This window comes from Theropithecus gelada, chromosome 15 (genome assembly GCF_003255815.1).
Source record: "Theropithecus gelada isolate Dixy chromosome 15, Tgel_1.0, whole genome shotgun sequence".
In the NCBI taxonomy this organism is placed as follows: Eukaryota; Metazoa; Chordata; class Mammalia; order Primates; family Cercopithecidae; genus Theropithecus; species Theropithecus gelada.
Window position 1 is genome coordinate 62,343,246 of NC_037683.1, and position 25,444 is coordinate 62,368,689.

Genomic DNA, 25,444 nt, shown 5'->3' on the forward strand with positions numbered 1-25,444 from the left:
TTTTTTTTTTGAGACGGAGTCTTGCTCTGTCACCCAGGCTGGAGTGCTGTGGCCGGATCTCAGCTCACTGCAAGCTCCGCCTCCCGGGTTCCCGCCATTCTCCTGCCTCAGCCTCCGGAGTAGCTGGGACTACAGGCGCCCGCCACCTCGCCCGGCTAGTTTTTTTGTATTTTTTAGTAGAGACGGGGTTTCACCGTGTTCACCAGGATGGTCTCGATCTCCTGACCTCGTGATCCGCCCGTCTCGGCCTCCCAAAGTGCTGGGATTACAGGCTTGAGCCACCGCGCCCGGCCCTAAAAAAATATATTTTTAATATATATCTTTAAATAGATTATATAACTCACCTTAGGACACAGGTCCTTAGTGGAAAGCCACTTACTAAAAGCCTATTCCCTATCTGCTCCCCAACAAAGTTAAAAGAACAAAAGGAAGCCAGCCACAGTGGCTCATGCCTGCAGTCCCTGCACTTTGGGGGGCCAAGGTGGGGGTTCAAGAGCCAGGAGTTCAATACCAGCCTGAGCAAAAAAGTTAGGCTCCATTCTTTAAAAATAAAAAAAATCAAAAGAAGAAAAACCATATGCCAGGCACAGGACTGTATGCCTGAAGTCCTAGCTACTTGGGAGACAGGTGGGAGAATTGCTTGAGCCCAGGAGTTCAAGGCTGCAGTGAGTCATGACCATTCAACTGCACTCCAGCCTGGGCGAGAGAGGAGCAAGACTCCATCTCTTTAAAAATAACAAACATGGCCAGACATGATGGCGCATGCCTGTAATCCCAGCACTGAGAGCTGAGGCAGGCAGATCATTGAGGCCAGGAGTTTGAGACCAGCCTGGCCAACATGGTGAGACCCCATCTCTATCAAAAATACAAAAAAAAAAAAAAAAAATTAGCCAGGTATGGTGACATGTGCCTACAATTCCAGCTACTTGGGAAGCACAAGAGCTGTCTGAATCCAGGAGGCAGAGGCTGAAGTGAGCCAAGGACGCACCACTGAACTCCAGCCTGGGTGACAGAGTGAGACTCTGTCTCAAAAACAAATAAATAAGTAAAATAAAAAATAAACACAAGCATCAGCTCCATGTAACAGAGTAATAGTTTTATCTTTCCTGCTTAATGAAAATGCTTGAGCACACTTTAAGGCAACTTAGATCCAAATTTTATTAGAAGTACAAAAATAAAATTTACCTTAGAAACAATGTCAATTTGTTATACTTGCCTCATCTAAGGGATCCACATCTGTTTTCCTCATCTTAATAAGTACATCATATGCCTGCTGAAGTGCTCTGACTTTAGGATGAGAAACCCTAACATAGGCCGGAAGACAAATAAACCATAAACTGTAACAATGACTGAACAGACACTTGGCCCACTGTGATGGATTTGTATAACATCTCTTCGCCAATTTATGAGCTGTTTTTATTTCCTAGAAAGAGAATAAAATATTACGATATTTATTAAAATTCATTAGGGTGAGGGGAGAAGTGAGAAGGAAAAGGGAGAGGAGAATTTAAGTAAAACTTGACCCCTAAAATCAAGCACTTCAAAGTTGACTTTTGTGAGTGGCTTCCTGCTTATTAGTGCTAACGGTTCCCCTGAACACTCATTTACAATAATACTTCATACTATACCAAAACTATTTGTTAGCAAGCATATGTCTCTTAACAGAGTAGAAATTAAGAGCAAATATCATTCATCTTTTTGTATTAGAATGGCTCATAACATGTCTTTCACAAACAAGGAACTCATTTTTGATGGGTGAAAAAGTGATATTCTTCTCACTCTTGCCTTCGCTAAAGTTTGAGATGCTCTAGGCTATCTCCTGCCAAGATTTCCACTCTGTCTTCCCAAGCTACAGTCTATGTTAACTCCCTCACTGACATATTCCTTAAAAAAGACCTATTTCTGGCCAGGTACGGTGGCTCATGCCTGTAATCCTAGCACTTTGGGAGGCCAAGGCGGACGGATTACGAGGTCAGGAGATCAAGACCAGCCTGGCCAACATGGTGAAACCCGGTCTGTACTTAAAATACGAAAATTAGCCAGGCGTGGTGGCGTGTGCCTGTGGTCCCAGCTACTCGGGAGGTTGAGGCAGGAGAATTGTTTGAACCAGAGAGTCGGAGGTTGCAGTGAGCCAAGACTGCACCACTGCACTCTGGCAACAGAGGGAGACTCCGTCTCAAAAAAAAAACAAAAAAAAACCAATCTACTCCTTTGCAGTCAACATAAACTTTCCCACCTCCTAGTTTGATAGTCGTGTTTTCTAGTTCAGCTTTTCATTCTGATTTAGGTAGAACAGAGAATAGGGTATCAAAATCATCTGCTGAGCTTTTTTTTTTTTTTTTTTTTGAGATGGAGTCTTGCTTTTGTCACCAAGGCTGGAGTGCAATGGCATGATCTCAGCTCACTGCAACCCCCACCTCCTGGGTTCAAGTGATTCTCCTGCCTCAGCCTCCTGAGTAGCTGGGATTACAGGCACCCACCACCATGCCCAGCTAATTTTTGTGTGTGTATTTTTAGTAGAGACAGAGTTTCACCACATTGGCCAGGCTGGTCTCGAACTCTGACCTCAGGTGATCCGCCCGCCTCAGCCTCCCAAAGTGCTGGGATCATAGAAGTGAACTGCCGTGCCCAGCCATCTGCTGAGCTTTATCAAACTATATATATTCCCAGAAACTACAGAGCCTATCACATATATCAGAATGCCATTTTATGCTTTGCACTAAAGATTCCTCCACTAGTCTACGTTCTAAATAAAAAAATTTGGAGGCCGGGCATGGTGGCTCATGTCTATAATCCCAGCACTCTGGGAAGCCAAGGCAGGTGGATCACAAGGTCAAGATATTGAGATCATCCTGACCAACATGGTAAAGCCCCGTCTCTACTAAAAATACAAAAATTAGCTGGGTGTGGTGGTGGGTGCCTGTAATCCCAGCCACTCAGGAGGCTGAGGCAGGAAAATTGCTTGAGCCTGGGAGACGGAGGTTGCAGTGAGCCGAGATCGTGCCACTGCACTCCAGCCTGGGTGACACAGCAAGACTCCACCCTAAAAAAAAAAAAACAAAAACAAAAACAAAAAAACTTGGTATATTAATTTTACTTTTGAGCTCAATCTCCACAATACTTCAGTATATATTTAAAAACATATGCCCTTGTTTTTCTAAGATCCTATGGTTCTTTTCTTTTTCAGTTAGCCTGAAAAAAAAATTCTGCTATAAATGAGATTTAGAGGCTGAGTTAGCAAAATTTTCTCATTTTAGAAATTTGCCTTTTGTTAGCTGGTAACAGTAAAAAAAAAAATTCTTTAGTATTCTCTTCGAAAAACTGAAAGAAATATGAACTGTATGAATGAAATTAGGAAATACCTCAGGATATCTCTAGGATTTAGGGGTCTATCCCATAAATTAGTAAAATCTGAACTAAGATTTTCATCGTGAAATTTTCCACATTTTGAAGATCCCCAAAATGTCAGTGTATGTATAAAGGATGTTTAATTTTAACTCATATGTAACCACAGCTTAGTTCTTTATACCTAAATCACATATAGTAATAAAGCAAGATGTCTAGTTGTCCTAAGTTAACTCCCTTTGGATTATAATACTTGGAATAAAGTATATTTACATTAGCCATTAGGGAAATGCAAATTTAAAATACAACTTCATACTCACTAAATGGCTATAATCAAAAAGACAAACAATAACAAGAATTGACAAGGATATGTTGTAAAACTGGAACCCTCACACACTGCTGGTGGGAATGGAAAGTGGTGCAGCCACTTTGGAAAACAGCCTGGAAGTGCCTCAAAGGGTTGAACACAGAGTAACATAGCAATTTACTCCTAGATATATAACCTCCCGAAAAATAAAAACATACATCCAAACAAACACTTATACACAAATGTTCATTTGCAATATTCGTAATAGCCAAAAAGTAGGAAGCAGCCACATGTTTATGAACAGACAAATAAAATATGGTATATCCATACAATGGAATATTATTCAGCAATAAAAATTATTACTGATATATGCTGTAACATGGATGAATCCTGAAATGTTACACTAAATGAAAGAAGCCAGTAACAAAAGAATACATATTATGCAGTTCTACTGGTGAAATGCTCAGAATAGACAAATTTATAGACAGAAAACAGACTTGTGGTTGCCTAGGGCTGCTGGGGATTGAGAATTGGGGTTAATGGCTAAAGGATGCAAACTTTCTTTTGGGGTTGATGAAAATATTCTAAAATTAATTGTGGGGGTGATTGTACAAACCTGTAAAATATACTAAAAGCCACCAAATCATACACTTTAAGTGGGTATGCTGTATGGTATATGAATTATATTTCAATTAAGTTTTCTAAAAAGTATATTTGGTTCCTACAGACTCTTTTTTTTTTTTCTTGAGACAGATTTTGCTCCTGTTGCCCAGGCTGGAGTGCAATAGCTCAATCCCAGCTCACCACAACCTCCGTCTCCCAGGTTCAAGCAATTCTCCTGCCTCAGCCTCCCGAGTAGCTGGGATTATAGGCATGCACCACCATGCCTGGCTAATTTTGTATTTTCAGTAGAGACGGGGTTTCTCCATGTTGGTCAGGTTGGTCTCAAACTCCCCACCTCAGGTGATCCGCCTGCCTCGGCCTCCCAAAGTGCTGGGATTACAGGCATGAGCCACCGCACCCGGCCAATTCCTATGGATAGTCTTAAAGCATAAACATAAGCATTCGAAAACTTCAGCCTTGACTGATTGACAGATAGATAGATAGATAGATAGATAGATAGATTGATTAATAGATACACAGACTTTTTTGAGATGGAGTTTCACTCTTGTCGCCCAGGCTGGAGTGCAGTGGCACAATCTCGGCTCACTGCAACCTCCATCTCCCGGGTTCAAGCAATTCTCCTGCCTCAGCCTCCCGAGTAGCTGGGATCACAGGCGCCTGCCACCATACCCGGCTTATTTTTGTATTTTTAATGGAGATGGGGTTTCACCAAGTTGGCCAGGCTGGTCTCTAACTCCTGACCTCAAGTGATTTGCTCACCTCAGCCTCCCAAAGTGCTGGGATTACAGGCATGAGCCACCATGCTCGGCCCAGACTTGATATTTTAAGTAGGCTTGCAAGAAATCTAGTTAAATTCAATAACAACCATAGTGAGTCTTCAAATGGTTGTTGTGGGTGATCATTCTAAACTATGAGCTGCATATTGCATATACATATTTTACATATTAAATGAACATGTATTAGATAAAGAATATCTGACCTGTTTAGTTCTCTTAGCCATGAGAGCTGGACTCTTTGTAATGCTACTCCCAGTAGGGTGTCTACTAAAACAAAGTTTCAACTCCTGCGGTCTGTCAAAAAGCTTAAGGTCCAGTCTTGGAAAGTATTTGTAACTAAAATAAAAAGCAAAAATAGAACTGCTGATTTAAAACACACCAACTCTTCATATTATTCCAGCGTTTAGGCAAATATTTCTAAACTTTAAATAGTACCCAAAATTATTTTAAATGCTTATATAGAAAAAATACTTTTTAAAATTTTTAAATGATATAACATACAGAGACCACCTTCATGAAAATTTTGTCTCTTCCCCACCCTACTTGTTATTTTCAATCAGTCTCTAAACCACAGAAAACTCTGATTAAAGGGAGAAATAACTCCTTCAAGAGAATCCATGTATTCCATAATTTATGTTTTAAAAAATTTTAGTATATTTCATAATTTTATGTTTTTCTTCATAAAATTACCTTGCATAGGTATTTAAAATAAAAAAATCCATAAAATTTTTATTTTAAGGATGTACCACAATTTAAGCAGTTTTTCACTGCTGGACATTATGAGGTTGTAGATTGTTTCTAAATTTCTCCAATTAAATATTTTCATATGTATATCTTTGTGAATACTTTTGCTTAATTTCATAGGATGAATATCCAATAATAGAATTTGCTAGGTCCATGTTTATCAAAAGAATTAAAATTATTATAATTAATATCAAATTATTTCAAAAAAGATTATACTTAAACATACATTCTAACTACTAGCATAACCTATTCTCAATGTCAAAAGTTTCTTTTTTTTTTTTTTTTTTTTGAGACGGAGTCTCACGCTGTCGCCCAGGCTGGAGTGCAGCAGCCGGATCTCAGCTCACTGCAAGCTCCGCCTCCCGGGTTCCCGCCATTCTCCGGCCTCAGCCTCCCGAGTAGCTGGGACTACAGGCGCTGCCACCTCGCCCGGCTATTTTTTTGTATTTCTTAGTAGAGACGGGGTTTCACCGTGTTAGCCAGGATGGTCTCGATCTCCTGACCTCGTGATCCGCCCATCTCGGCCTCCCAAAGTGCTGGGATTACAGGCTTGAGCCACCGCGCCCGGCCAAAAGTTTCTATTCATCAATTTGGTTTGCATTTCTTTGAATGCAAAAAACCATAACATGTTTTTATATTATTGACTTTGGCTTTCTTGGAAATTGTCTACTTATTTCTTTTGGCCAGTTTTCTTCTAGGAGATATTGCCTTTCCATATTTGATTTTATCTTGTTTGTCAGTATCTGCATTCCAATTTCTAGCAGTTAAGCCAAAGTAGAAAAGAATTCTATAGTTAACATGAAATCAAAATAGTATTTAATTAACCCATTCAATCCCAGATATATTCTTCATTCTGATCCAGTCCTCTTGATATTATACATTAATTCTCTATTTTAGGAAGGTACTTACTTTACTTTCCATTTTAGAAATTTTTTTAGAAACACAGCCTAAGACAATAACTGTGTACGTACACAAAGATAGAGACAGCAAATAACAACAAACAAATCCGTAAGAGGCTAGTTAAATAAATCATAATAAATGCATACAATGTCGTCATTACAAATGATAAGGCACAAAAATACTTAATGGCATGGGAAAATGTTCAGACCACTAAAGGCAAACATAGATTACAAAGGGAATCTACCTGATGAACTCATACATGCAATACATACACAAATAAATCCACATAAATACATGCCCACAATTGTTAAGAGACACAAGTACTGGTGCTAGAATGATGTATTAGTTTTCCATTTTCGTTTGATTTTCTAAATTTATTAAATTTATAGTAATAAAAAAACTACAAAATCCATTCTAATTTCTTAAAAGAGTCACATCCAAATCCTATCTTTTATCTTAAAAAAGAGTAAATTCCTGGCCCTCTACCTTAAGTTTTCTCGGAAAATTACCAATTCATAAGAATTTCACAGTCTTTGTATCAACAATAAAACTCCCAAAGTGAGTGGGAAGCCTCATAAAAGTAACATTTTTCTTCTTCAGAATTGAAACTTTTAAAGATTAAAATACAAACACTAAGGTAAACAATGATCAACATCTGACAATATCATCCAATTTTTAAATTATAACACCTAGTGGCATTTCCATAAAATATTTATCTACATTAGTTCACCAAATTAATAACGAAAATGAGTTTCACAAAAGACTAATATACATATCTACTAATAAAAATTAAAAGAAACTAATAGGCTGTGCCTAAATAGCTCTTTGAAAACTTCCTACTACCTGTACTTTGGTGACAGGTCCTTTCCATCATCAGGAGGTGGCTCTGGTGGCATTATAAATACAGTATGCTCACTTTTCTGTGAATCATCCAGTTCTATCAATCTGGTATCTTCTGCTGAATCAAAATCAACCTGAAAATAATTATTTTTCCCCAATTAATTTGCATACAAACAAGATCTAATTCTGAAATTTCAACCCTTAAAGTCTAAGAAAAACATACCTTATCTGATTTCTCTGTGCCTTTATCAGGAAACAACTAGAAAAAAAGAAAACAGATTCCTAATGAAAATGTCCACTATGAATTTAATAGACATTTTTATCTTACATTCTGATCTAGAAAAAAACTACCCCTTTTCAGTACCGGCTGATACAAAACATTGCAAAGTATATTTTTAGGCTAACTACATACTCTTAGGCTAAAGCATATTTTTTTACTTGTGGCTATTAGGATAGAAAACTATTTTGATTAGTCATTTTGTAAACCTTAAGACAAAAGATGACCAATCACAAGGTTATCTGGCTTCTCAAATAAAAAATTTCATTACTATTAAGCCCCTTTATTAGTGATTGACATTAAGCTTCTCATATAACTGGAAGACACTGGAATATCAATTTTGTAAATAAACAAAAATGTTGAATAGTTTTAATTATATACCTGGAATTTTAGATCACACTGATAGGAGAAAATTATTCAAATCTTCTAAGGCACATGAATCATGACGGGGCCAAAAAAATTAACATTGTAATATTCTACCTTTTTTGGATACAATCTCAAATGTTATATAATATACGGTTTGCATAAAAAACTGGCCCCAAGATCTACTTAGCAAAAATAAGAATTATATTAAAAGTTAGGAAAAATTATAACCAAGTCATTGCTGTCAAGAATCAATTTTAACTTCCTTAGGATGGGTGGGTAAAGCTTTAAAATTTAACATTTCCATCTTCCATTAGAACAAAAGAAACATACTAGGCAAAAGAATTTGGAAAGACATTAAAACAAAAGAACACAACTTCTATTACCCATAAAACTAAACATTTTTTAATTTAAAAACCTAAATCTTAAAGTAAATCTTATTCATTTAAATTAAAAAAAAAATAAACTCACAAGGCTCAAGGAAATGTTCTTAGTTTTACAACTCAATAGTTGTAAATGAAAGTGAGATTTAAAGAGAAAATTTACTGGCTGGACATGGTGGCTCATCCTGTAATCCCAAGGATTTGTGAGGCCAAGGTGGGAGGATCGCTTGAGCCCAGGAGTTTGAGACCAGCCTGGGCAATACAGTGAGACCTCATCTCTACTAAAAATTTAAAAAACTAGCCAGGCGTAGCACATGCCTGTAGTCCTAGCTACTCGGAAGGCTAAGGTGGGAGAATCACTTCAGGCAAGAAGTTTGAAGTTGCAATGAGCTATGATCATGCGACTGCAACCCAGCCTGGGTGACAGAATGAGATGCTGTTTCAATCAATGGATCAATCAATAAAGAGGAGAAAACTTGGCTATATGTGGTAGCAACTTGATACCACAAAGAAAATTATTCTTATATTCAGCTCAGAATCAGTAACACATACACACACATACACAACCCTATACTGTCTTCCTTATATCACTCTAGACTAACAATAACAATGATAATTATACAGGTAAGGCAAACTTTTTTTTCTAAACACTAGTATAAGTACAAACTTTTACCTTTTCTATGCAATCATCAAAAAATGCTAATCCAGTATCTTTATCACTTACAAAACTGCATTCTTCAATGAAACGAATAAAAATCTGTGTTTTGGATAAAAGGGTATAGAATTTTGCATAGGCACGATCTCGACTTTTTAAAAACCCTGAGGAAAACAAAATTATAATTAAATTCAAATTTTAAACTGGAATTCGATATTATAGTAAACATTAAACTTGTACTTATCTATATTACATTCTCTTTATCTATATGTGTATATATCGACATTTAAAGAGAAGCTTCTACAAATTGAGTATCCCTTATCTGAAATGCTTGGGACCAAAAGTGTTTCAGATTTTGAATTTTTTTTTTTTAAGATTTTGAAATATTTGCATGCGCACAATCAGATATCTTGGGGATGAGACCCAAGTAAACAGGAAATTCATTTATGTTTCATATATACATTATACACACAGTCTGAAGGCAATGTTATACAATACTTTCAATGATCTTGTGCATGAAACAAAGTGTGTGTTAAGTACTTACGTGTGGAATTTTCCACTTGTGGCATCATGTCAGCACTCAGAAAGTTTCAGATTCTGGGCATTCCAGGTTTTGGATTTTCAGATTAGGGAAGCTCAACCTGTAGTAACTACATATATAGCTCCTTCTGCCTAATTAAACCATGAAAAATACTTAACTTCTATCAACCCCTTCACTGAAATCTGAATCCCCTATAAGGAACCTCCAGCTCTACAACTTTTAAGTAGAAATTTCTCTGATACTCTGCATACTCTTGAGTCCATAGTCAATTTCCAAAGAGCCAATGTCCTTCCTCTTTAATGTCACAAGACCATTATTTCTGTATTGTTTTTCAAATTTCTGCTTATTAAAGTTTCAAGCATCTGGCTATTCCACCATTTCCTCTATTAATCGTAGTCCTCTATTAATTGCAGGGACACTCCTTCATTCACTGAAGACCAGGACATTTGATTCAAAGTCTCCTCCTTTCTAATCCCTACCACCATCATTCTTCCACACCCAGAAGCACAAATCATGAAAACACTTTAGGTTCGTCTTCATTCCTTTTTTTTTTTTTTTGAGACAGAGTCTAGCTCTTGTCCTCCAGGCTGGAGTGTGGCGGCATGATCTTGGCTCACTGCAACCTCCGCCTCCCAGGTTCAAGTGATTCTCTGCCTCAGCCTCCTGAGTAGCTGGGATTAGAGGTGCCCATCACCATACCTGGCTAACTTTTGTATTTTTCGTAGAGACAGGGTTTTACCATGTTGGTCAGGCTGGTCTCGAACTTCTGACCTCAGGTGATTAGCCCGCCTCGGCCTCCCAAAGTTCCGGCATTACAGGCGTGAGCCACTGCACCTGGCCTCTTTTCTTTTAAGAGATGGGTGTCTTGCTATGTTGACAAGGCTGGTCTCGAACTCCTGGCCTCAAGTGATCCTCCCATCTCAGCCTCCCAAACTGCTAGAATTACAAGCATGAACCACCATGCCCAGCCTTCATTCCTTGATTTTCAATGATCCTATGCTCCATCCTACCTCAATCACCAACTTCAACACACAGTCACAGTCCCTTGACTTTACTTGCTAGCATTCAAAGCAGCACTGCCTTCCAAATCTCTCATTTTCACATCACTTCCAGCCCATCACCTCTGCCTATCTGGTCTCTTTAATTAAGTATTTCTACTAAGTGTTTTAGCGTTTTTTATTGGGGGAGCAGAGAGGGAAGGCTCATTGAAATCTCCAATCCACTGGCCCTTTTACCTCCACGTACATCCTCCCATCTTCACTTCTTTCTCTATCTAATACTGATTCCATGCTATATCCATCATTTCAATTACTGTTTTGTCAATACTCTCAACCCTTTTGCTCTTTTGTCTTTCTGGTTAAACCTACCTAGCATAACCCAGCTCTAGAAGAATGTACTGCTTGCCTTCTCTGGATCTGCATTAGGGTGACTAAGCATAAGTTAAGGGGAAAAAAGTTCCACAACTAGGCAGATTAGAAGCACTTATACCTTCATCCCTGACCAGCAATCCTACTACATTTCTAGAATCAATTTAATTTTCCTTTTCACATGTTTCCACAACTATTTCCTATTTGTATATGCTCTCCCTTCATGTTTTTGTGCCCCCTCCATACCCCGAAATGAGCATACTTTATATTGCAATGAAAATGCAGATCATTAAATAGAAACTATGTATACTATCTCACTACATAACTTACGACTCTTTAACAGTTATCATTCATTCCTTCTGTCTTTTTACAGTGGATATGTCCCTCCTCCTATCTAAGGACAAACCATCACATGACTTCAGGATTCCAGCCCCTTCCAGTGTTCTCGGGATAAATCTCCCTCTCTATTAACTACTTCTCTCTTTTTTTTTTTTTTCTTTTTTGAGATGGAGTCTTGTTCTATTACCCAGAATGGAGTTCAGTGGTGTAATCTCGGCTCACTACAACCTCCACCTCCCAGGTTCAAGTGATTCTCCTGCCTCAGCCTCCCAAATAACTGGGACTACAGGCATGCGCCACCACTCCCGGCTAATGTTTGTATTTTTAGTAGAGACGGACGGGGTTTTGCCATGTTGGCCAGGCTGATCTCAAACTCCTGACCTCAAGTGATCTGCCTGTCTCGGCCTCCCAAAATGCTGGGATTACAGGCGTGGGCCACTGTGCCCAGCCTCTATTAGCTATTTCTCATCAGCATACTCAAGTCTCTTTTTCTATCTTAAAAAAAAAAAAAAAAGCCTTCGATCTGCTCCTTCCCTTTTTTCTGTTGTTTTACTTTTTATAAAGGGCATGGCCATTCACTTGGTTGTTAAAGGCAAAACCCTCAAAGCTGCTCTTGGTATCTCCCACTCTATCTTACATTCCATATTCAATTACCAGGTTCTACTTGATCTAATTCCTAAACAAATCATTCTTCTATTCACACTATCATCAATTAATCCAGGTCACCTCTAATAATCCCTAGAACCAATGTGGCTACTTCCTAAATAGAAGATCCATGCTTCAATGCCTCCAGTGCAATCTCTGTATGGAAGCCAAGGAGATTCTTCTTTTTAACATTTCAAAGAGTGATTTTTTTAAAAAATGCAAATCTGATCCTATTACCTAATGAAATATCCTTTACAGGCTTCCAATTACTCTTAGGATAAAAACTGAAACCAGCACTAATCCTAAAACATCCTGCATAACCTAGTTAATGCCACCATTTCAAAAATGGTTTTCTCTGCAGCCTTTCTTTGACGCTGTGGTCCTGATTCCCATCCCTTTTATATACTAATTAGTAGAGAAAAGCTTAAATAAAATAGAAATAAATTATTCTCCACAAGTTATAATGAAAAGGCTTTCTTTCCTTCTAGTGGATCCAGGCAATGATAGCAAAGGCTGCTAAACCAAATAAGTCAAAGGCTAACGGGTGACCTACAATGAATGAATGAGGCTGACAACACCTTAAACCTATTAGGAACACTAAAAGTAGGACAGCCAGACATGTATGTGCCTCTCAAGATGATGCAATAGGAAGAAGTGAGCACCATGTATTTTGGCACTTCTTGCCAAGATAATTAAACCTGAATCTAACCAAGCTGCTGGATCTGCACTGTTTAATTCAGTAGTCACTATCTTCATATGGCAATTTAGCACTTGAAATGTAACTGATCCAAATTAAGACACACTGTAAGTAAAAAATACATGCCAGAACTGAAAGATGTGGGCCAAGTGCAGAGGCTCACGCCTGTAATCCCAGCATTTTGGAAGGCCAAGGCAGGCGGATCACCTGAGGTCAGCAGATCGAGACCAGTCTGGCCAACATGGCTAAACCCCATCTCCACTTAAAATAGAAAAATTAGCCAGGCATGGTGGTGCACGCCTATAATCCCAGCTACTCGGGAGGCTGAGGAGGGAGAATCACTTGAGCCTGGGAGGCAGAGGTTGCAGTGAGCCAAGATTGCATCACTGCATTCTACCTGGGCAACAGAGCAAGACCGTCTTTATAAAAAAAAAAAAAAAAAAAAAGATGTTTGTGAAAAAAATGTAAACGATTTCATCAATAATTTTAAAAATCAGATTACATGCTGAAATGCTACTATTTTCCCCCTATTTTTCACTTTTTTATTGTGGCTACTAAAATAATTTTAAATTTTACATGTGGCTTACATTGTGTTTCTACTGGACACTGCAGCTCTTGAACCTACCACAAGTTTACAGGCAATACAAGTGGTAGAAGAAATGGTAAATAAGAACATAAGGTAAAATAAGCCAAAACCACATATACAAAATTCCTAGTTAATTACTATTGCTTTTTAGACCCAAACTTAAAAGTAGCACACCAAAGGATACCTTAGGACACTAATATTCCTTGTTATTTCTTCAAGGAATATTTCTCTGACCTAACTAGCACTATCACTGTGATCAATACTTTCCTTCAAAACACACTTCTTAAGATAGTTAGTATTTACATTTTGTTCTTGTCTAATGTCTGTGTCCCCTAGTAAACCAAATGCTGAACTGTTTACAATAAAACCTTAGGGCCTGAAAACTGAGTAAGTATCTTTTCAAATTCCTTTAGTGATGTCACTCCCGTACAATCCATATTCTTCATCTGGCATTTACAACTACCCACAATCTGAGCCCTAATCTTATTTTCAGCCTTATCTTCCACAGCACCCCTAAAGCTCATCACTCTGGTCAAATTGTACCATGTAATCTTTTTTCCCAAATGTGCTGTCATGAGTGAAACTGTGTCCCCCTCAAAATGTATACATACATATATATATATATGTATTTTTTTTTTTTAGATGAAATTTCAGTCTTGTTGCCCAGGCTGGAGTACAGTGATCTCGGCTCACCACAACCTCTGCCGCCTGGGTTGAAGAGATTCTCCTGCCTCAGTCTTCTGAGTGGCTGGGATTACAGGCATGTGCCACCACGCCTGGCTAACTTTTGTATTTTTAGTAGAGACAGGGTTTCGCCATGTTGGCCAGACTGGTCTCAAACTCCTGACCTCAGGTGATCGGCTTGCCTTGGCCTCCCAAAGTGCTGGGATTACAGGCATGAGCCACTGTGCCTGGCCCAAAATTTATATATTAAGTTCCTAGCCCCTAGTACCTCAGAATGTAACTATTTGGAGATAGGGTCTTTAAAGAGGTAATTAAGCTAAAATGAGGATTATGGGGTAGACCCTAGTTCAGTAAGACTGGTAGCCTTGTAAGAGGAGGATATTTGGACATAAGACAAACACTGAAGGAAGACCACATGGAAAAAACAGCTATCTACAAGCCAAGGGAAGAGGCTTCAGAAGAAACCAAACCTGCTAACTACCTTCATCTCAGTTAAACCTCCAAAACCACGAGAAAATAATTTCTGTTGTTTAAGCCACCTAGTCTGCGGTATTTTGTTATGGTAGACCCAGCAAACTAATCTGCAGGCCTTGTGCTTTAGATCTTGATGCTACTTCCATTTTATTACCATGAATGATAATAGCTGTTATCATGAGTATTTTAAAGTACTTGTACTAGTTGCTTCACATATATTTTCTCATTTAACCTTCACAACAATGAAGTAGATATAGCCCCCATTTTATTAATGAGAACACTTTATTATTTTTTTTTTTTTAATTTTTTTGAGACGGAGTTTCACTCTTGTCACCCAGGCTGGAGTGCAATGGCACAATCTTGGCTCTCTGCAACCTCTGTCTCCCAAGTTCAAGTGATTCTCCTCCCTCAGCCTCCTGAATAGCTGGCATTACAGGCACACACCACCACACCCGGCTAATTTTTATATTTTTCGTAGAGGTAGAGTTTCACCATGTTGGCCAGGCTGGTCTTGAACTCCTGACCTCAGGTGATCTGCCTGCCTTAGTCTCCCAAAGTGGTGGGATTACAGGCATGAGCCACTACGTCCGGTCGAGAAAACTTGACTTCCAGAAAGCCTTTCCTGTTCTTCTCCATTTATCTCCATTCTACCCATTCTTCTAAGTCATGCTTCTTCCATGAAGTCTTCCAAAATACCCATTTTGAAATACTGGAATATTTGGAAGAATATCCCTTTTTTTTCTGAACTCTTAAAACTTCCAAATTAAAACTGTGTAAAATATGTTTTCTTGACTACTTGTTCTATTTTTAAAATATTTTAATTATTTTCCATTTAAGACCCCATAGAGCTAGGTTTTATACTTCTTTATATTCCTACATAACTAGCCAGTAAGTGGTAACTAAATATTTAAGTGGTAAGTTATCTTAAAGCAGAAAAGATAAAGGACAAAAGGATTAATGGAAAAATACAGATTTTTTTTTGTAATCGCTAGGTAAAAAGCACAGAAAAGTAAAATAATTTCAAATAAATATTGATATAGATGTAAGATTCCTACTATATATATAACAGTAGCTGAATAACAACAAAAATCTCTATCTATAATTCCCTAAAACAAAACATACTAAAAATAATGAGTATATGTTTTTCCCTGGAACAAAGCTACATTAGTCAAAAATGTTTAAAATGTGGTGCCCTCCATTTAAAGCAGTGTGTAGAGGGAAATTTATAGCACTAAATGCCCACAAGAGAAAGCAGGAAAGATCCAAAATTGACACTCTAACATCGCAATTAAAAGAACTAGAGAAGCAAGAGCAAACACATTCGAAAGCTAGCAGAAGGCTAGAAATAACTAAGATCAGAGCAGAACTGAAGGAGATAGAGACACAAAAAACCCTCCAAAAAATCAATGAATCCAGGAGTTGGTTTTTTGAAAAGATCAACAAAATTGACAGACCACTAGCAAGACTAATAAAGAAGAAAAGAGAGAAGAATCAAATCGACGCAATTAAAAATGAAAAAGGGGATATCACCACCGACCCCACAGAAATACAAACTACCATCAGAGAATACTATAAACACCTCTACGCAAATAAACTGGAAAACCTAGAAGAAATGGATAATTTCCTGGACACTTACACTCTTCCAAGACTAAACCAGGAAGAAGTTGAATCCCTGAATAGACCAATAGTAGGCTCTGAAATTGAGGCAATAATTAATAGCCTACCAACCAAAAAAAGTCCAGGACCAGATGGATTCACAGCTGAATTCTACCAGAGGTATAAGGAGGAGTTGGTACCATTCCTTCTGAAACTATTCCAATCAATAGAAAAAGAGGGAATCCTCCCTAACTCATTTTATGAGGCCAACATCATCCTGATACCAAAGCCTGGCAGAGACACAACAAAAAAAGAGAATTTTAGACCAATATCCCTGATGAACATCGATGCAAAAATCCTCAATAAAATACTGGCAAACCGGATTCAACAACACATCAAAAAGCTTATCCACCATGATCAAGTGGGCTTCATCCCTGGGATGCAAGGCTGGTTCAACATTCGCAAATCAATAAACATAATCCAGCATATAAACAGAACCAAAGACAAGAACCACATGATTATTTCAATAGATGCAGAAAAGGCTTTTGACAAAATTCAACAGCCCTTCATGCTAAAAACGCTCAATAAATTCGGTATTGATGGAACGTACCTCAAAATAATAACAGCTATTTATGACAAACCCACAGCCAATATCATACTGAATGGGCAAAAACTGGAAAAATTCCCTTTGAAAACTGGCACAAGACAGGGATGCCCTCTCTCACCACTCCTATTCAACATAGTGTTGGAAGTTCTGGCTAGGGCAATCAGGCAAGAGAAAGAAATCAAGGGTATTCAGTTAGGAAAAGAAGAAGTCAAATTGTCCCTCTTTGCAGATGACATGATTGTATATTTAGAAAACCCCATTGTCTCAGCCCAAAATCTCCTTAAGCTGATAAGCAACTTCAGCAAAGTCTCAGGATACAAAATTAATGTGCAAAAATCACAAGCATTCTTATACACTAGTAACAGACAAACAGAGAGCCAAATCATGAATGAACTTCCATTCACAATTGCTTCAAAGAGAATAAAATACCTAGGAATCCAACTGACAAGGGATGTAAAGGACCTCTTCAAGGAGAACTACAAACCACTGCTCAGTGAAATAAAAGAGGACACAAACAAATGGAAGAACATACCATGCTCATGGATAGGAAGAATCAATATCGTGAAAATGGCCATACTGCCCAAGGTAATTTATAGATTCAATGCCATCCCCATCAAGCTACCAATGAGTTTCTTCACAGAATTGGAAAAAACTGCTTTAAAGTTCATATGGAACCAAAAAAGAGCCCGCATCTCCAAGACAATCCTAAGTCAAAAGAACAAAGCTGGAGGCATCACGCTACCTGACTTCAAACTATACTACAAGGCTACAGTAACCAAAACAGCATGGTACTGGTACCAAAACAGAGATATAGACCAATGGAACAGAACAGAGTCCTCAGAAATAATACCACACATCTACAGCCATCTGATCTTTGACAAACCTGAGAAAAACAAGAAATGGGGAAAGGATTCCCTATTTAATAAATGGTGCTGGGAAAATTGGCTAGCCATAAGTAGAAAGCTGAAACTGGATCCTTTCCTTACTCCTTATACGAAAATTAATTCAAGATGGATTAGAGACTTAAATGTTAGACCTAATACCATAAAAATCCTAGAGGAAAATCTAGGTAGTACCATTCAGGACATAGGCATGGGCAAAGACTTCATGTCTAAAACACCAAAAGCAACGGCAGCAAAAGCCAAAATTGACAAATGGGATCTCATTAAACTAAAGAGCTTCTGCACAGCAAAAGAAACTACCATCAGAGTGAACAGGCAACCTACAGAATGGGAGAAAATTTTTGCAATCTACTCATCTGACAAAGGGCTAATATCCAGAACCTACAAAGAACTCCAACAAATTTACAAGAAAAAAACAAACAACCCCATCAAAAAGTGGGCAAAGGATATGAATAGACATTTCTCAAAAGAAGACATTCATACAGCCAACAAACACATGAAAAAATGCTCATCATCACTGGCCATCAGAGAAATGCAAATCAAAACCACAATGAGATACCATCTCACACCAGTTAGAATGGCGATCATTCAAAAGTCAGGAAACAACAGGTGCTGGAGAGGATGTGGAGAAATAGGAACACTTTTACACTGTTGGTGGGATTGTAAACTAGTTCAACCATTATGGAAAACAGTATGGCGATTCCTCAAGGATCTAGAACTAGATGTACCATATGACCCAGCCATCCCATTACTGGGTATATACCCAAAGGATTATAAATTATGCTGCTATAAAGACACATGCACACGTATGTTTATTGCAGCACTATTCACAATAGCAAAGACTTGGAATCAACCCAAATGTCCATCAGTGACAGATTGGATTAAGAAAATGTGGCATATATACACCATGGAATACTATGCAGCCATAAAAAAGGATGAGTTTGTGTCCTTTGTAGGGACATGGATGCAGCTGGAATCCATCATTCTTAGCAAACTATCACAAGAACAGAAAACCAAACACCGCATGTTCTCACTCATAGGTGGGAACTGAACAATGAGATCACTTGGACTCGGGAAGGGGAACATCACACACCGGGGCCTATCATGGGGAGGGGGGCGGGGGGAGGGATTGCATTGGGAGTTATACCTGATGTAAATGACGAGTTGATGGGTGCAGCACACCAACAAGGCACAAGTATACATATGTAACAAACCTGCACGTTATGCACATGTACCCTACAACTTACAGTATAATAATAATAAATAAATTTAAAAAAAAAAAAAAAAAAAAAAAAATGTGGTGCCCTCATTGCACAAACTAATTGTAAAGCCAAAAGTGTATACATCTGGCCAAGTGCAGTGGCTCACACCTGTAATCCCAGCATTTTGGAAAGCCGAGGGAGGACGATCACTTGAGGCCAGGAGTTCAAGTCCAGCCTGGCCAATATAGCAAGACTCCACTCTATTAAAAAAAAAAAAAGAAAAAAAAAGTGTACAAATCCAAGAACTATGCAAAATTGAGGAAATACCTAAATACCTGACGGCAAATCTCCAGTTATGTTCTCCTAAGATAACTGACAAGGTATTGTAAATATAGGTAACACCTTTGACTTTTCATAATTAAATATGCCTAGTTTCAGATTTCTCAGGAAAAAAATGGGCTATAAAAATTACAAGAAATTCTAGTCATAAAGTTCGGTTACAAATACATGGAAGTTCATTATATTTGAATGTGAATTTGTAATAATTTATACAGTAAGTATTTCTTGGCAACAACATCAAATATAAAATATTTTCACTTCAATAAAAGGAATTGTACTTTCAGTGCTACCCACCCTGTCGGTCAAACAATGAATCAGCAGCTGTGGCTTTATTTGAAGGAGCCTCTGTGATTGGTCTGAGAAATGTTCTATATCCTTTTAAAATAGACGCCATAAAGCGCAAAAATGCCTCTTGAATTTCCATCTCAAGCTGTGTCATCTTCTTTTGCCAGGAGAAATCTGCTTCAATTGGAGTCATGTCAATCGCTGAGCCTTCTTGAGTTTTTCGGTGAACTAACAAAGGAAAGAAAAACAGAAAATGGTATTATGTTAAATTTAAGAAGAATTTTCTCATATACATTCCTTCATTAATAGTATTCCTTTTCCCTCACATTACCTGAAGACAGCTGGGGATACAATTTCTTTAAGGTGCTAAGTAGATTTTTGCATGGCTTTTTGGGAAGTTGCTTCCAGTTCATGTTCTTCTTTTCATCTGATCTATTAAATCAGAACAAAATTCATAAAATGTGTTATTCATAATCTGTTTTTACTAAACAAAATTCTTGCATCAACCTAAAACTAGAAAATGGAAAAGATGTATTTTTACTGCAGTCATAACTGATGCAAACAGTTTGAATAAGTGAATTTCAAGGAAGTTCTCTTTTCATTCAACCAACCTCTGTCAGATTTAGCCATCTCATTCTAACCTTCCAACGCATATTTTCAATGCTGGAGTCAGGAATACAACACTGAAGTCTAGCTTCAAAAACTACATTTTAGGCCGGGCGCGGTGGCTCAAGCCTGTAATCCCAGCACTTTGGGAGGCCGAGACGGGCGGATCACGAGGTCAGGAGATCGAGACCATCCTGGCTAACACGGTGAAACCCCGTCTCTATTAAGAAATACAAAAAACTAGCCGGGCGAGGTGGCGGGCGCCTGTAGTCCCAGCTACTCGGGAGGCTGAGGCTGGAGAATGGCGTGAACCCGGGAGGCGGAGCTTGCAGTGAGCTGAGATCCGGCCACTGCACTCCAGCCTGGGCGACAGAGCGAGACTCCGTCTCAAAAAAAAAAAAAAAAAAAAAAAACTACATTTTAGAATTATAATATTCTAAGAGTCAAATCTAGTTGACTTGAGACTTCAAACTACCTACTGGTAGGCTTCTAAAATGCTGTGTGCCCAAAGAGAAGAATTGGAATTTAAGTAAGGATTAAAAGTATATGTAGTTCATCCAGCCCTCACAGTTAAAAATAAATTAATCGTAACACCATTATTCAATATAATCTATGATCATGAAACAACAAAAACCAAAGCCAGACCACCCTGGCCAACATGGTGAAACACCGTCTCTACTAAAAGCACAAAAATCAGCCGGGTGTGGTGGTGTGTGCCTGTAATCCCAGCTACTCAGGAGGCTGAGGTAGAAGAATCACTTGAGCCTAGGAGGCGGCGGTTGCAGTGAGCCGAGATTGCGCTACTGCACTTCAGCTTGGGCAACAGAGCAAGACTCTGCCTCAAAAACAAAACAAAACAAAACAAAACAAAACAAAAAAAACCCAAAGCCATAGAGATGACCATTTTTAAAGGTATTACTAAAAGCTTCTGTTTCCAAAACTTTATATTCCAAAAATACAAAATATATATATCTCTGTGTGTGTGTGTGTGTATATATATATTCCAAGAATATAAGAATATAAAATACAACAGACAGAACTGCCTAAAAAGCCCTCTTTTTACAAAAGTTAACATAAATATAACAAATGTTCTTTAAAATTCATGGCTAAGCTGGCAAGAAAATCAGGGAAATCTTCAGGGGTTGAAAACCCAGAGTAACACCAAGGCCACATCTGCCCTAACGATTAACAGACAGCCTTGGATTTTAAAGGCTTCTCACAGAACAGGAGACCAAGTTTCAGTCTTCCCAAGAAGTATGTTAGAACTGAAACTTCCAAATAAAACTGGTACGCTTGAAAGGCTGACTCTGCTTTTTCTTTTTTTCCTTTTTTTTTTTTGAGACAGAGTCTCACTCTGTCATCTAGGCTGGAGTGCAGTGGTACGATCACAGCTCACTGCAACCTCCGCCTTCCAGGTTCAAGCAATTCTCTGGCCTCAGTCTCCTAAGTAGCTAGGATTACAGGAGAGTGCCACCACACCCAGCTAATGTTTTATTTTAGTAAAGACAGGGTTTCATCATGTTGGTCAGGCTGGTATCAAACTCCTGACCTCATGTGATCCCCCCACCTTGGCCTCCCGAAGTGCTGGGATTACAGGCATGAGCCACCGCACCCAGCCTGATTCTTTTTTTTAACCCAAAATGCTACAATTCTAAGCCCTTTCCCTAAGTCAGTGAATTGCTTAGGTTTCTCTAAATGTAGCATGGCATAATGAAAAGGGCAGAGATTCCAGCTTTAGGATCAACCTGGAATCCTGGTTGTACCTTTATATTAGCTGATTAATGAAATTAATAAATTTAATAAACATTTAATTTTTAATAAAAAATTAAATTTTTTATTTTAATCAGGTTCTATTTTATAGTATTGTTCTTCAGTACTCAGTGCAGTTCACATGTAGTTTTTTTTCTAAGCAAGTGATTGCATTTTGGAATCTTTTTTTGCATACTTTAAATCTTTTAACAAAATATGTCAATATTTTTTTAAATTTCAATAGGTTTTGGGGGAACAGGTGGTATCTGGTTACATGAATTAGTTCTTTAGTGACGATTTCTGAGATTTAGATGCACCCATCACCCAAGTAGTATACACTGTACCCCATGTGTAGTCTTTGCTCTGTCGCCCAGACTGGAGTGCAGAGGTGCGATCTTGGCTCACTGTGACCTCCGCCTCCCGGGTTCAAGATTCTCCTGCCTCAGGCTCCCAAGTAGCTGGGACTACAGGCGTGTGGCACCATACCCAGTTAATTTTTTGTATTTTTAGTAGAGACGGAGTTTCACCGTGTTAGCCAGGATGGTCTCGATCTCCTGACCTCGTGATCCGCCTGCCTTGGCCTCCCAAGGTGCTGGGGCTACAGGCATGAGCCACCGCGCCTGGCCTCATGTGTAGTCTTTTATTCCTCAACCCCCTCCCACCCTTTCCTCCAAGTCTCCAAAGTCCATTGTATCATTCTTCGCCCCCCGCCCCCACCCCAAGGGGAAGTCTCACTCTGTTGCCCAGGTTATAGTACAGTGGCACAATCTCAGCTCATTGCAACCTCTTCCTTCCAGGTTCAAGCGATTTTCCTGCCTCAGCCTCCCAAGTAGTTGGCATTACAGGCACATGCCACCACACCCGGCTAATCATTGCATCATTCTTATGCCTTGTGTCCTCATAGCGTAGCTCCCTCAGCTTGGATTTTGATTAGGGGAGGGATCTCCCCTGAGAATTCATTACTGGATGCCTGCCAACTAATGGGTTATGAGTTTGACTGCATGCTACTGGCATGGCACAAGAAACTGTAAGTCAAAATAACTAACTTCAAGTGCTCCCTGGCTTAATGCCACCAGAATGGAAGCAAACATAATATCCTCTCTGTTAAGAATAAACGTCTAATAAAAGAGCTAACACTTCCTTTGTGCCTGGTACTGTTAAAAGACATATTTTAACATCTCTTGAAACTGTGTCTTAAAAGTGATGGCATGTCAAGTTTAACTCTGATCAATTTATCTCATTTTATGTCATCGCTGTCTAATATTTTAGTGCTATCTTTTAACCCCCTCCCCCAAATAAAATATTGTCATTATTGTCTGGATTATCATCCATTTGTAATCTGGCTCTGACATTTACTGTGTGACTTTGTATAAATCACTCAACTCTTCTGTTACTCAATTTTCTCATCTACAAAATGAGGACTGATAATGTACCTAATACACAGGGCTGCTGTAGGTAGATGAAATGCATCTCATCTAACCTAAAGGGCCATTAATTGTAAAATTTATTGTTTTTGTACCAGTAAAAGAGGATGTTGCCAATTAAAGTATTTTAAAGTCTACTTTACTGCTTGAAAAAAGAGTAAAATATTAATTTCAAGTTCTAAGCACCCATATTAAAAAATTAAGAGGAATCATTAAAGGAACATAAATATGAAATTATACATATATACACACACACACATATAATATAACATTTAGGTAAGCAGATGGGAAAAAAACAATAATTCATTCAATCTGAAAGAGAGAAAAGAAAAACAGCAAAACAAAAAGGACAAAATGAGACAGAAATATTCAAATATATAACAATACATGTAAATTAATGGATTCTTCAACAAAAAGACAAATGTTAGATTGGATTTCTAATGCCAGTTATATACTATACACAGAATATCTGAAATTAAAAGGATGGGAAAAGATATACCAAAGATAATATATCTAACATAATGTATTAATGAGAAGAAAAGCACAAACTAACAACAAGAGCATCAGTGATTTTTTTTAAAGTAGCTACAAGATAAAAGTATTCATTTAACTGCAGAACCATTTTGAACTTGAGTGTCCCTCATAACACAGCCTTAATTAAGTACATAAAGCAAATGTCCAAATAACTATAAAATGCAATTGACAAATCCACCATCACACTGGGAGTTTTAAAACTTTAATATGATCACACAGCTCAAAAATAACTTAAACACATACACACACCCTTGTTCCACGTCTGATCAGTTCCCTCACCCCCATAATACATAATCACTAGTTTCTTGAGCATATTTTAATGTGTCTTTATTCCAAAACTAGCAGATACAAGTAAATACAACTATTCCCTGCCTTTTCTTTTGCGCAAGTAGCAGCACACTGCAATACACAATTACCACCTTGATTTTTTTCATTTAATAATGTATCTTTTGTAGCCAGGCAGGGTGGCTCACACCTGTAATCCCAGCACTTTGGGAGGCTGATGTAGGCATGTCACTTTAGGCCAGGAGTTTGAAACCAGCCTGGCCAACATGGCGAAACCCCATCTCTGTCATAACTACTCAAATGTGCTGTTGCATCATGAAAGCAGGCATGGACCATATGTAAATGAATGAGCATGGCTCTGTTCCAATAAAACTTTATTTACAAAAACAAGCTTTGGGCCAGATGTCAATCCCTGCTGTATACCAATAATCATAATTTATGATAAACTGCTCAAAGCATCCCCTTTGAAATTAGAAACAAGACAAGATACCAACTATAACTACTTATATTCAACATTACACTAGTGATCCTAGCTGGAGAATTAAGACAAAAAAATTTAAAATACATTAGGATAGTGTAAGTAGAGAAATGTGATGTTTATAGGCAGAAAATTGAAGACAATATACAAATTAAGAGAATTCAACTAAGTTGTTAGATATAAGGCCGCTATATAAAAACCAACTACATTTCCCAGCAACAAAGTCTAATTAAAAATACCATTTACAGTAGCAATAAAAACTGAAAGATACTTAGGAACAAATAAGTCTAACAAAAGATGTGAATTATCTTTCTGGAGAAAACACAAAGTTTACTGAAAAATTTTGAAAGATCAATGAAATGAAATACCACATTCATGGGTCATATTTCTTGTGCATATTTTCAATGTGTGTCAAAAAGATATCATCTGCCTCCAAACGAATCTATAAATACAATAAAATTCTAACAAAAATCCCAATGTAATTTTGTGTAGAGCTTAACAAGATGGTATTAAAATTTATATGGAAAAACAAAAGACCAAATGGAGTGAAAACAATTTTCAAAAAGAACAGAAGTAAGGGGATTCGCCATGGACACTGCCAAAAAAAGGTCTCATACCATGACTTTTTAAAACAGCTTTATTAAGATATAAAGTCATATGCCATACAATTCACCCATGTGACATGTGCAATTCAATGGTTTTTATTATATTCACGGAATTGTGTAACCACCACTACAATCAAATTTTTTTTTTTTTTTTGAGACGGAGTTTTGCTCTTGTTGCCCAGGCTGGAGTGCAATGACGCGATCTCATATCACTGCGACCTCTGCCTCCCAGGTTCAAGCAATTCTCCTGCCTCAGCCTCCCGAGTAGCTGGGATTACAGGCATG

The 25,444-nt window shown here is 38.1% G+C and overlaps 1 protein-coding gene across 2 annotated transcripts in view; it reads right to left on the reverse strand.

Annotated features, from left to right (window-relative positions):
• Positions 1-25,444, reverse strand: part of DENND4C (DENN domain containing 4C) — a 150,240-nt gene that overhangs the window by 44,744 nt on the left and 80,052 nt on the right. For both annotated transcript variants that reach the window (XM_025360032.1, XM_025360033.1), the window contains exons 11-17: positions 19,810-19,910; positions 19,488-19,706; positions 9,233-9,378; positions 7,760-7,795; positions 7,540-7,670; positions 5,256-5,388; positions 1,217-1,423 (exon numbers count right to left, since the gene is read on the reverse strand). In XM_025360032.1, the coding sequence (XP_025215817.1) occupies positions 1,217-1,423; positions 5,256-5,388; positions 7,540-7,670; positions 7,760-7,795; positions 9,233-9,378; positions 19,488-19,706; positions 19,810-19,910 (973 nt within the window). The remainder of the gene's footprint in view (positions 1-1,216; positions 1,424-5,255; positions 5,389-7,539; positions 7,671-7,759; positions 7,796-9,232; positions 9,379-19,487; positions 19,707-19,809; positions 19,911-25,444) is intronic.